This window comes from Abramis brama, assembly GCF_963993115.1.
Source record: "Abramis brama genome assembly, chromosome: 3".
NCBI lineage: Eukaryota > Metazoa > Chordata > Actinopteri > Cypriniformes > Leuciscidae > Abramis > Abramis brama.
Genome location: NC_139965.1, coordinates 40,246,625 through 40,259,905, shown reverse-complemented (window position 1 = coordinate 40,259,905; position 13,281 = coordinate 40,246,625). Strand labels below are relative to the sequence as shown.

General features: G+C 40.1%; 1 protein-coding gene and 1 long non-coding RNA gene across 2 annotated transcripts; both read right to left on the bottom strand.

Moving 5' to 3' along the window:
- Positions 1-1,928: 1,928 nt before the first annotated feature.
- Positions 1,929-4,754, bottom strand: paqr9 (progestin and adipoQ receptor family member 9). Its single transcript, XM_084109533.1, has one exon. The coding sequence runs from the start codon at positions 3,421-3,423 to the stop codon at positions 2,299-2,301; it is 1,125 nt and encodes a 374-aa protein (XP_083965659.1). The 5' UTR covers positions 3,424-4,754; the 3' UTR covers positions 1,929-2,298.
- A 1,612-nt stretch (positions 4,755-6,366) lies between these two features.
- LOC311079811 lies at positions 6,367-8,095 on the bottom strand. The gene is made up of 3 exons (XR_014605464.1): positions 7,965-8,095; positions 7,695-7,750; positions 6,367-6,512 (listed from the first exon to the last, which is right to left on the bottom strand). It is a non-coding gene; the product is annotated as an uncharacterized lncRNA (long non-coding RNA).
- Between the last annotated feature and the right edge of the window lie 5,186 nt (positions 8,096-13,281).

The following is a 13,281-nucleotide window of genomic DNA, read 5'->3' as shown; positions in this document are numbered from 1 at the left end:
CAGATTAGCGCAGAAACGTTTGTGCAAATCATATAATCTGTCTAGATTTTAATTCTACGCTTGTGCAACAATCTCATCATAGAATACAAATAGTATGAAGTATGAGGCTTTACAAAGTTATTAATGAATAATGAATGACAAAATACATGAATATGTCGTCACACCTATTGCAACTATTCGGCCTGCCTGACTTTGAAATAAGAGGACAGGACAACAAAGACATGAAAACGTTTTTGACAGCCACAACATCTGATTCATCAATGACCTCAATTTGTCATTCACAGGCACAGAAAGACGTTCACACGGAAATTCACAAATTCGTTAGACCACACCATACTCTCGGACTAAATAACCTGTACGTTTCACACACTCTCATAAGAGCACCACTTACTCGAAGCGTCTGATTGGTTGAAGGAAAGTTCAACCAGTGACAACTCAAGGCTGTATAACTGAAGTTAATAACGATAATATCTACCACAGACAATTTTGTCTCTTCAAAACTGGCCTCCAGTAAAAACAGTACTTGCTGATATGTTTTTCAACAATGATATGGCTTAATTTTTCACCTTTCTGTCCTCCCGCCAAGGCCTTCAACCAAATGTCAAGTCATTGAGAAGTGTATACAATCAATAGCAATGCATAGTTACAGTATACAGTATTTCAACTGAAATCTTGTGTTACCACCTATGCTGTCACATCTTAATTAAGGTCTATAACTGATAGTAATGATAATCTAAAGTCAAAATGTAATGTTCATTGGTAAAACTGTGAAAGGTTGTGTCGTTTGTGGTGTAAAGCGGCACTAAACCCCACCCCTCTCATTTCCCTTAGCCTCAAACACTTTGGCTGAAGCTCTTTGTGTTTGTCTGCATTTCCTGTTTAAAGGGTTTGTTAAAAAAAGGGAGGAAATGTAAGTGGGCGGATGAGAGAAAAAGCTAGATAGACAGACACAGACATAGAGAATTTCAATGGAGACTGTTATAACATAAGTTGTCCTAGTAAAAACTCAATAATGCGTCATTTTAAATCCCTCTTGAGTGAGACTTATGAGAACATTCTGGAACCCAAACATAGTTGCAACAATACAGTCCCTGGGGAGCAAATGTGGCAGAGTCAGCTGATTACAGAGCGGCAAGGACTTTGACCACCCGACAACAAAAAACAGCCTCTCTCGAAAGTCTTTACAATGAAACCTGCTGAAAGTGTCACAGTTTTTGTTAAATAATGCCTGTTGAGAACTTTTTTTTCTATGGCCATACCAAACTTAAATGGGGTTCACCCAAAAATGAAAATTCTGCCATCATTTACTGAACACAGATATTTTAAAGAATGATTTGACTGTTTTAAAATATGTTGGACCACTGGCCAATGACTGTTTTGATTTTACAAGCTTACAATCTGATCTGTTCATCATACAAAGAGAAGACGACTTGGAATATACTAGTAATCATATGCATACATTTCATGCTAACTTTATGGCCTATTTGCAGTTTAAAAGTTCATAAAAATGTTACATTTATTGTGCTTTGCAAAGGAAAGAAAACCATGTGAGTTCTGGATCAACATGAGGGTGAGTAATTAATGACACAATTTTCATATAGTTTGGGTGAGCTATCCCTTTTAAAGGCTTAGTTCACCCAAAAATGAAAATTCTGTCATTAATTACTCACCCTCATGTCGTTCCAAACCCGTAAGACCTTCGTTCATCTTTGGAACACAAATTAAGATCTTTTTTAATGAAATCTGAGAGCTTTCTGTCACTTCATTGACATTTCAAGCCCCAGAAAGGTAGTAAAGACTTCATTAAATTAACAACGCCTGCTCTCGCGTCAACACAACACGCATGGTGCTCTCGTGAACGTGCGATGGGAGATTAATATTTTGTAAATAAAGTGGTAAATTATGGGTTTTTTTGCGCAACAAAAGCACTTGCGTGGCTTCATAAAATAGAGGTTAAACCACTGGATTACTTCTATGTCTTTACCACCTTTCCGGTGCTTGAAAGTGGTAGTTGCGTAGCTGTCAATGGAGGGACAGAAAGCGCTCATTATTTTAAGATTTCATTAAAAAGATCTTCATTTGTGTTCTGAAGATGAAAGAAAGTCTTACGGGTTAGGAATGACATGAGGGTGAGTAATTAACGACATAATTTCCATTTTTGGGTGAACTAACCCTTTAAAATGATTGAAATGACAGCAGTTTACACAGCAAAAATCAACATTGTAATAACATTGTTTTAAAAAAAAGCCCAAATGCTTACAGAGAGCTTTGAACCTGACCAGAACGTCATGGTGGCTCCTAATGTCCCTTAAGCTTTTTTTGCTCCGGTGCGAAGATCTGATATGCCTGCCAGCCAAACAAGGCTATGACGCTCGCTATGCACCCCTGCAGGAGCACCATGACCCCATAGGTGGACCAGACTGTTGGGCCAGGGAGTCTAGGTGGCATTACAGATGATAGTACCAACGCTGGGTTGAGAAGCAGGGCCCGCACCTCCACTTTGATCATCTGCAGCTCATCCAAAATCGAGAGGAAAGTGCAGCAATGGAACCACTGATGGCTGTGACCCCAGATATCAAAGTTCCCCGGAGACAAACGTTCTGGGATCTTACTGATATTGAAGATGGCAGATACCACCAGCCAAAAGCAGTGGCGGTAGAAGAAGGCAGCCATGGTAGAAAACACATGAGGGGAGGAGGATGACGCGGAGTTTGCGGAGGGACCCAGAAGACGGTAGAAGATGGGAGCGGAGGAGATGAAAAACGGAAGGAGGAAGACGAGGGTGCGGACAGCATAGCGGTACTTCCGCCAGCGCTGTCTGGTGTTGCAGCAGGTGGCAACGCATATGATGGCAACCAGACAAGTGGACGGGATGTACAGGCTTTCAAAGAATACCTGGAACAGAGTGGGAGAAGACGCAGAGTTCCAAGCCTCTTCATCAGTGCTCAGTCTCTCCCTTTGGGAATTGTTCTGGCCCCCGAATCCAATCTCTGGTATTCCTGCTTGAGGATGGATGTAGTAGTAATATGCCAGCGAGGAACCCACCGTATACGCACTGATAGTTCCGTAGTCTACAAAGAAACAGATTTCACGAATGATGAGCGACATGGAGTTGAGAAGATGAGCCAGACTGCTGGCTAGCAGCAGGTACAACACCCCCAGGAAGTAGTTCCAGAAGGGGTAGAAAAATGGACTGCTAGGTTCTGGCGCTCCTTCCCACGTGAACACCTCCAAAAAGTGGAAGGCGAACACAAAGATGGGGAGAAAGTGTGTCCAGAAGTTTCCAGTCTCATTGGTGGGACAAAAAGCGGAGGCTAGGCACTGCCGCAGGCTGTAGTTAGGGAAGCGATAACCAGACAAAATGAAGTTCTCAGTCACTCTCTGTGGAACGTCAGTGTGACGTACTAAGGGCAATGACCACATGATTGGACCGAAAAATAAATTCACTAATTAACAATAAAAATATATCCTGAGCTTACATGTAGCCTATAGCTAGTACTACACTATTGCAGGTAGGCTAGTCATTAAATAACTAGTATTGCTTACAGAAGGCTTAGTTATCAAACTGTGTGATGACATCACAGAGACACAATTGTCATTGCAATGCTTCCTTAGAAGCATTTATCGAGTTCATGTGCAGATCTTAGCTTGGCTAAGAAAAAATCCCAAGGCTCAATATAAATCCAAACAGCATGTATTGAAATGACTGTGGTCTCAGCAGAAATAAATAATCCGATGCTGTTGCAAGTGCAAAGGTCAATGGCTCCAGGGTCCCTTTTTTCCGTTAGTTCAAGTCTTGAATGTTATCAGCGTGGTAGAATCATTTAAAAACAGCAAAAAGACAACAATAGCTGAGGTGATGGCTCTCGATCAAGTCTTCCAAGTGAGCGATCCGGCCGTGGCGTTCATGTCACCTGAGGTCCACACGACTTCGGTCACACATGTGAGCAAACAGTGAGCTTGTTTTTCAGTGCTGACGGTCTCGCTTGTTTCTCACTGCGGCTGCATCTCTCCTGCATTAAAGCTTTTTGAAAGTAGGTCATGTGGGACACGGTCGCGCACCGGCCGGTCTCTGAAAGCGAGCGTCACCACTCGGTATAATTCATGCTCCGCCGTGCATAATTCATCGGTTAGATTATCGCGTGCTGTCTCATGTAAAGATGCACCGCATGTATATTACTAGATGGTCTCGAAAACAGCCGGCGGTGCTTTACTTCAGAAGGGGAACAGAAAACATTTCTCACGATTCAGCTATCTGTGTGGCGGTTAATTCCTCTATTTTCGCCCATGTTAAGTGCAGTTGTGCTGGTTTAAGCGGCTCTTCGCTCGACATTCGCATTGCGGTGCTGTGTGATTCAGCACGAGCTCTTTTCCAGGAAGGAGATATTTCGTTTCTGCTCGACAGCACTTCTAAATAAACAGTCAGCCGGCGTCCTGTCCCTTTATCGTTAGATTGCCCTTGACTTCTTGCTCAATGCCGGCTGTGAGGTGCTACGTAGCACTGTCTGTCGTTTGCCCGGCCGTTACTTAATCAGGATAAAAGCGTCCATGCTGCCAGCTCAAGCAAATCCACCGCGCTGCACTCCAACGTGATGTGCTCCGTGGTCATACGAGCTGTACATTCTCTAGAAGTGTAGGCTACAACGGATCCTCGGTCCACAACCAGTCTCACTCTTTATCTCTCTCTCTCTCATACACACACACTTATCTTTCTCCCTCATGCGCCAAGCAAAACACCTCCCGGAGGCTATGACATTTAACTTCTGACAAGACTGATTTCTCTGTCTTACAGGCAGCTTTTTATTGTAGGCTATAGTCTGCATTAGCCTATACAGTAAGTCAGTTATTTTAGGTAGAGCATCTGTTATTCACTTTCCACATTTTGTGTTTAAAAACATATAGCTATAGCTAAGGTGTATAGGCTACTCTAAAGAATGTGAAAAAAATAATAATTTTTTTTCACTCCACAGTGAAAAGTCAAAGTTCAGTAAAGAAAAACTACAATCAAAGTTCAGTAAAGAAAAACTACAATCAAAGTTCAGTAAAGAAAAACTACAATTAAGTTACAGAGAAAATGCTGCGCTTAAACGACAAATTTTGTATTAATATGATAAATTGTAAATAGTCTTAGACTAGTCGTAATTTCTAATACACATAGGCGGAAGGCCTACTACAGAAAACATATTTCTAGCTGCTGTTTTGTGTATTAAAAGTTGTTCAGATCACATGCAAAAAAAAACTGAATCTATGTGGAACAAATCTGATCGGTCAGATGTGACGTGAGGGGGGGGGGGGGGGGGGGGGGGGGGAGTTGTTACAGTGTAAATGCAACCTGATTTACATGATACATACAGCACTGTGAAGGCGACACTTATTTGTTTTTTTAATTCTTTCATTTTTTCCCCCCCATTTAATAGACAGGACAGTAGATCCTTGATCCTAGATCCAAATATTGGAAAAGGAAAGAGGTGAACAGGACCAGGAAAGGATCTTAAGCCGAGACTCAAACTCAAGTTTTTTCAAGCAATAAAACACCCTTTGAATCACCCAATAGACATTCTTACCCATATATTATTTCTAGGTAGTTTGAATTCTTCATTATGGCAATACATTACATGAAACCACTCTGTCAGCAAACAGCACAGAGACGAGACTGTAAACCTGTTAGCTGCTCTGCTAAATTATGCACAGCACACATCCAGTATAAAGTAGTATATAGTGTCCCACTGTAACCATGACAGGTGGCCCTATGATGTGCAGTGAGTTGTAAGAATAGTGCCATCATTAGAGAATATTAATTTTTTACAACGGCCAGCTGTTGGGCCAGCTGGCGGACTGGACTTTGTAAAGCATGTTGTGATGGGACAGGTTTTGTCATTTGACAGAGTAGTCACTTACAATCATAGTCCCCTCATATCACAAACACAATGACTTTTGGAAAATTATTATTAGTACTATTATTTATTTTAAAGATTAAAAAAAAAAAAAAAGTAAATGTGAATAGTTTAGCAGGGTTTATAATCTGTGTGGGCATATTCACATAAAGTTTTCTATACTGTGCTACATGACATGCAGATTATTGTCATTTTGGGAGCATTATCATAGAAATGATATAATTGTATGCCATTTATTATGCACTGTAAAAAAAAAAAAAAAAAATGCTGTCTGACATTTTTAAGTACAATCAACTTGGATGGTTAAGTCATTTCAATTTAAATGACATTAAAACTGACTTCAACTTATTTTGAAAAAAAAATGTTACCATAAATTATTGATCATCGTTTTTTACAGTGTGCGTATGTGTATATGCATGTGTGAACCCACATGTAGGTTTTCAGTTTTGTCTGTTTTCTTGTTTTGCAGCTTATCTTTGGCTGGTTTTGCTCGATGATTGACTGGCTGCTGCTGTGTGTTTGGTGACCACCTGCCTGAGGATTAGTCAGTGAAGGCCGCGGTGGGCACTGAAGTATACTGGTTTATAGATGAGATGGAAGATGAATTCATTAGAGCACCTGTGGAGATGAAAAGGGAATAGGGTTTATCAATGAAGAAGATCAGCTGTGACGCCATAGCTATCAGATGAAAACCATAGACTTCACCCTTCAGCAGAGTATGTGCTTCACATTCAGTACAGTACAGAACAAACCAAAACTACGATCAAATTCGAAGCCCCCAGCGTTCTAAAACCTCAAACAAGTTGAGACTGGATTTCATCTGCAAGACTCAAGTTGTCAGGAATTTTAAGGCATGTTCACATACAAGTCACAAAACACCTACATTATTATGAGCATTTAAAGGTGCAATTGGCGATCTGGGAAATGCTAACTTTAGCCTGCTAGCATTGAAAGCATACATTCGCACCCTCACAGCAAATCACCTTCCAAAGCCACGCCTCCACCAAAACACATGAACACGCACAGACCAGAAGCGAGACGACCAGAGACAATGTTATTGGATTACATCGCGTATCATTCACTGGTGAGAAACGTTTACTTAGTGAGTAACAGTACTACAATAACGAATGTAAACGACTGTTTGCCTGCCATTCTCGCTCTGTCTGCACAGCGTACGTGAACACGCTGAAGACATACTGTATGATGTCTGTGTGAACAGGCTGCGCAGTGTAATGCAAACACAAGCTTTCATTTCATTCGGACTGAATGCAATGATTGAACAACCATTTTATCGTCCTACACCTTCCACAGACGATATAAATTTATAAAAATACATTTAGACCGCTTAACATAATGATTGCTATCAGGATATGAGGAGACTTTCAACCAGCATAACAAAAATTGTTTCTGTAGAGAATCACCTATAATTCCACCTTTAAATATTACAAATTCACCAATTTGCTTTATCTGTTAGTGTGCACAACATATTTCACGAACACAGATAAGTGAAAATGTCTTCTATAAAAAATACCTCCACAAATTTACGCCATGGTAAGGATTTAATAAATGAAATCCTGCATTGACATCACTAATAACATAAATGGCTTAACAGGAAGCTCATTGTTCCCTCAGATCCTGAAGGACATTAAAGGGTTAATCTGCAAAAAGGATAGTGCCCCCTGTGGCAGTTCACAGAATTACACTGACTACTACACCAACAACATATGATACACTCAAATGCATTGTTAAATAAATGCAGTGCTAAGGCATAAGATAACAACAGATGTGTGTTTGTGTCACCTGATGCCTGGAGGGTGCTGATCCATGTGACATGCAAGGGAACGCAGGTCTGAATCCTGCAGAGGTACATGAAAACATGCAAGTTCTGAATGGTCTATTCAACAAGCTTTTGTGAGTGATGCATTGTGGATTTTAGGCCCATTCAAAAAGATCAGACAGCCTTGATTCACAAACAAGTCAGTTCTTTCTTTCCCAGTTTATCATCAGACAACAACACACTAAAAGTTGCTGAAATGCAAACACACACTGATATCAAACATTAGGACTCACCAAGCATCAGGTCTGGTTCTGGATCACGGTTCACGGTTCATGTAAAAAAATGGGCTCAACAATAAGGTGTTTTTTTCCCCTGCTGGCCCAGTCGGAGAACTATAGTTGAAATTTCCATTGGCCTTGCCAATATGTTTCCTGGCACAAATAAAATAAATATTTTAAGGCACAATTTTTTTTATTTTTTAAGAAAAGTTATCTTACTAAGGCAAATAATTTATTTATAATTTTCATCCCATTCTAACTGATGCTTCCAAGACCATCACAAGTCCTTCTTGCAATTTCGACAAAACAATCTTAGTCCGCTTGTAAACTTGGTGACATTCAGTTTACCACAGAAAATTGAATATTTATGTTTGCAAGACAAAAAGCACGTACATGATCATCAAACGTAACAAAACAGCACTGACCCAATAGGGCAAGTGTCAGTTCTGTCAACAAAAGTTCAAAGGTCACATGAGGGAGAATGACAGACATCTATCAGAAAGATAATGAACTAAGGAACTTGTCTTACAGATAACACAATAGACCAAGCAGAGAAATGAAGAAATTATGAAATGAGAGGTCAAAATGTATTGTAATCAGCAGCTTTCACACATGCTGTTCCTGAGCTAATCGCTGTTTTTTTTTTTTCTTTCATCAGGCTTTGAACAAGTAGCAATGCGCAACAAGAGGAGTCACCCAAAAACAGCATGAGACGAGGAGCGCTTGGCACTTTCTACACCTTACAGCTGCTAGAAATTCAGTACAGCGTTCCACTACAGTTCAGGTGTTTATGATGTCCATGAATAGTACAACAGAGATGGGATACCGGACAATACAACCCCTCTGGACTTACACACTACTTCTGCTTGAACTGTTCCTCCACTTCCTGTTTACTGAGGACATCATGTTCATTTTGTTAGCAGGCCGTGTACTTTCTCAGATCTTTCCTGGACACTTCCCTTTCACCGGTTATTATTATTATTATTATTTTGTCAAATAAAGGCTGACCTTACTGTATCCGTTTTCATTGTCCACCACAGAACAAAATACAATATTCTTCAAAATATCTAGTGTGGGGGGAGGGTTCTTTCCCTCAGGACTTTTATAAGGGTACTAGCAATATGGTTTTTGATAACGTCTGTGGTTAGCATAATACGCTTTCACATTTTATTCTACAACACAAACCTGTAGATTTATCAGTAACACTTTACACTAAGGTCTCATTTGTTAATATTAGTTAATGCATTAACTAACATGAAATAACAATGAGCAATATATTTTCACAGAACTTATTCATCTTTGTTAATGCAAGTTAAAAATATATTCATGTTAGTTAACAATGCATTAACTAAGGTTAACATTAAGGTTCATTAGCAGGGGGTTTTTTACACTAAAGAAAAGTAAGATAAATTATAACTACTTTCTACAATGTCAGAATGTCTAGTACCATTGGTGAACCGTTTTAGGTCAGGCTGACAAAAGGAGCACAATTCTTTTTTTTTAATTTGAAGTCATATGACCCACATACTCAAAACAGACTCAACTATCATAATAATAGCAGTATTGGGTGAACAAATCTTTCTCATGCCTCCTACAAGAGACTAAAGAGTATGCATCTTGTGGTGCATGTTGCCAGTTTAAGGGTTAGAGTTCAAATGTAATTTTTTTTTTTTAAAGAAGTAAATACTTTTATTCAGCAAGGATTCATGAAACTGACCAATAATGACAATAAAGCCATTTATTATGTTCCAAAGGATTTTCAATTTATAGTCATCAAAGAATCCTGATTTTTTCAGTTTTCTCAAACAGCTCAAAAGTTTTCAACATTGATAATAATAAGAAATGTTTCTTGAGCAGCAAATCAGTATTAAAATGATTTCTGAAGGACTATGTGACTGAAAACTGAAGTAATGATGCTGAAAATTCAGATTGGTCATCACAGGAATACATACAATTTTAAAATACATTAAAATATGAAAAGGTTATTTTAATTCATATTAAATAATAATAATAATAATAATTCACAGTATTCCTGTTTTTACTGCATTTCTTTGTAAAATAAATGCAGGCTTGGTTAGACTTTCAAAAACTTTAAAAAATCCATAGTGATCCCAACCGTTTGAATAGTAGTGTACATGTACATGTAAAGCTACGAATCTGCAGTGATCTATGCTATGGTCAAGCGTGTCATCCTTTAGTTTGCAAAGTTGCAAATAGGCTAATGGCAACTACAATCAATACAAAGAGTGACTGGTGACATGTCTAGCTGACAATGTTGTTATCCTGCAGGCTATGTTGGTCACTGAATGGATGTGAACTTGCTTTCCATATGCCACCTGTCACTTAATCCGAAATCAATGAAACAAGGAATTCTGCAATAGAACACGAGACAGCCTTTTCCACTACTATCAACAAGTGATTTACAGAACAATCATAGTAAAGCACTCAGCTTTTACAGAGCAAACATTGCAAATGAGATGTACTCATAAATTAAAGCATTTTACTGCTCCCAGATGGCAATCATCCATCAGAGAGAACATACACGCACGCACACACTCTTTCTGGAGACATAATGGTTTCTATACAGTACAAACCGTTTACTCTCCTTACACTAACCCTACCCATCACACAAAACTTTCAGCATTTTTACATTTTCAAAGAAACAAAAACAAACAAACAAAAACACTTAGTATGATTTATAAGCTGTTTTCCTCATGAGGACCAAAAAATGTCCCCACAAGGACAAGGATTTCGGATATTGCCGTAGGGTTACACTTTATTTTAAGGTGTCATTGTTACAATGTAATTATATATTTTAGTACTGAGTAATATTAAGTAACTACGTGTACTTGCAATGCATTCTCATCCTAGGGCGTCATATACTGACGCTTTTGACATTTCGTCTACAGCCAACGCACATGGCACCCTTTAGCGTCAATATGACACACACAGAGCTTTGTTCGGTTATGGTTAGGTTTAGGTCTGGGGTAGGGTTAGGGTTAGACCGCTAGGAGGCGCCTTCTGGCCCATATCTATCTGCGTCTCATATTGATGCTAAAGGGTGCCATGTGCGTTGGATGTAGATGAAATGTCAAAAGCGTCAGTATATGACGCCTTGGGATGAGATCGGGCTGGTACTTACTATAGGGTTAGGGTAGGATTAGGTTGAGGGTTAGTTGCATGTAATTATGCATCATTTTCTGTTACCGTTTACCCAGGAGCCTCGTCTCGCTAAGGGGAGCAATATCAGTGCAGTCCTCTTATGAGGTCTGTTACCCTCACTAGTCCTGACATTCCATGTTGCCAATTTGGAAGAGATTTTTTTTTTTACTTCCACCACAAGATGGAATTCCCAGTAGGTCGTAGTAACCTACCCAGGAGATAATAGAGTGGGCAATTGTTAGGCCACCTTTTCTAGGCCCTTCCACTGTAGGGTGAGCAGTGCGGCCCCTAAATAGGGGTCTGCCGAAAGCATTCAGAAGCCACTCAATCCAAGCTGCTAGCGACCATATATCCCCCGTTCCACTGCCGTGAAGGGTCTAGCTTCCAGGCCATTCTTCCCTGCTCCAGTCACCAAATACCCCATCACCACCAGACTTCAACCGAATATAAGATCAGAGTATTGTACACCGTGGTCAGAGGTGGACACCTGCGCAAAGAAAAGGGTTTAGAGTGCCATAGCCCCCGGTAGCCATAGTGTGGGATATCCAGGTGGCAAGGGTGACCAAAGACGACCAGTCCCACAATATGGTTGCAGGAGGCTGCCGGAACTCCAAACTGTCAGAGGACCGCCTAATGTGTGCCTTCAACACATGCCTTTTTTCTCAGAGGGCCAAATAAAGGTACAAAAGCTGTCACTGGGACAGTACCCTTCAAAGAGGTTCTAATATGTACACTTTTGGTACCAACATGTACCTTTGAGAGACTAATATGCACTATTTAGGTACAAAGGTACTGCCCCAGTGACAGCTTTTGTACCTTTTTTTCTAAGAGTGGCATGCTCCCATAGGCTTGGTCTCAATAGACTAACCTGCAAGACAGCAGGGCACTGGCTGGCCACAAACAACCTCTGGGGACCACTGCAACTCCGAGATCCAACACCAAAGTTAGCCTGGCGCCACAAACAAAGCACCCAGTTTCAGTGTGTGGCCACGAGGAGGTCTGGTGGGGGTCACGGCTATAGACAGGCTATGTACTGGCAGGGGGAGACATAGAAGCTGCTTCACTGTTCACCATAAAGTCTAGCCAGCAGCAGCAGGCTGAAAGAAAGAGGTCAGCAAACAGCAAAGATTAGCGCGCAGCTACTCTCTAAACCGCTGCAGTAGTCGCATCACATCACCCTGTGACGTCACACACACACACACACACACCCACCCACACCTTTATTTCTCTCATAGTGAGGACCATCCATTGACTGCATTTGGGACATTATTTATTACGTTTTTCAGCCTGTGGCTGGTCCCAGAAAGAAAGTCCCCAAAAGAAGGAACTTGCTCATTACATTTCATGTTTAATTTATTAAATATATTAAATGTAATGGAAAGAAACGTACAGTCCTCTAGCATTACTTTAAATGGTGTAGTACAGTCTTTGGTTGTTGCTACATTAGTTGAAGGTTATCTGGTTTTACATTGAACTGAGGAGAACTGAAGCTGAGGTGGTTGAGGCATGTGACAGCAAAACAACTGCATTCCCACATGCAGTCTTAGAGCAGAATATATGAGGAAGTGTCATCATAAAAGTGTGCTCTGGAGAAGTAAAGTAATAAAATCTTGCAACTACAATAATCTTGCTATGCCAAGCCACAAAATATTTTGACTGGAGGAAATTATAAGTATTTTTATTTATTCTTATCCTTATCCAGTAAATCACGAATCACTTTTGTTACAGTTGAAAAACCTACACAGAAAACATTGATGTTTGGGATTCTGCCTGTGACGCAGACCTATTGCTTTGGATTATGCTGTTATGTAAGCTTCTTATGAGTTTTTAATCTTACAGTATATCTCTCTCACCATCCTTTTCTCTTTCCACATATTTGTGTTGGATTTTGTGGGTCAGCGCATGCTAAATGGTTGTTGTGGTTTCTCTCCCTGAGTGGTACCACCACTGCCGAAATCCCAGCATCCTTTTAAATGGTTACAACTGCCCCCCATCATCTTCCTCTCCTAAGACCAATCTATATAATATCAAAACCCAACAAACATCCGGATGAGAGAGGAAGGAGAAAGAGTGTATGACCATGTGTTAGTAGACTTATAATAGCTACAATGAGTGTATGTGTGTTACCAAAATGAAATGTTCAGAAAAGTTAAATACATATACAAAAGAA

Bases quoted from the DNA above. Each gene is read 5' to 3' on its own strand.
- paqr9 (XM_084109533.1), bottom strand. From the start codon at position 3,423: ATGTGGTCATTGCCCTTAGTACGTCACACTGACGTTCCACAGAGAGTG.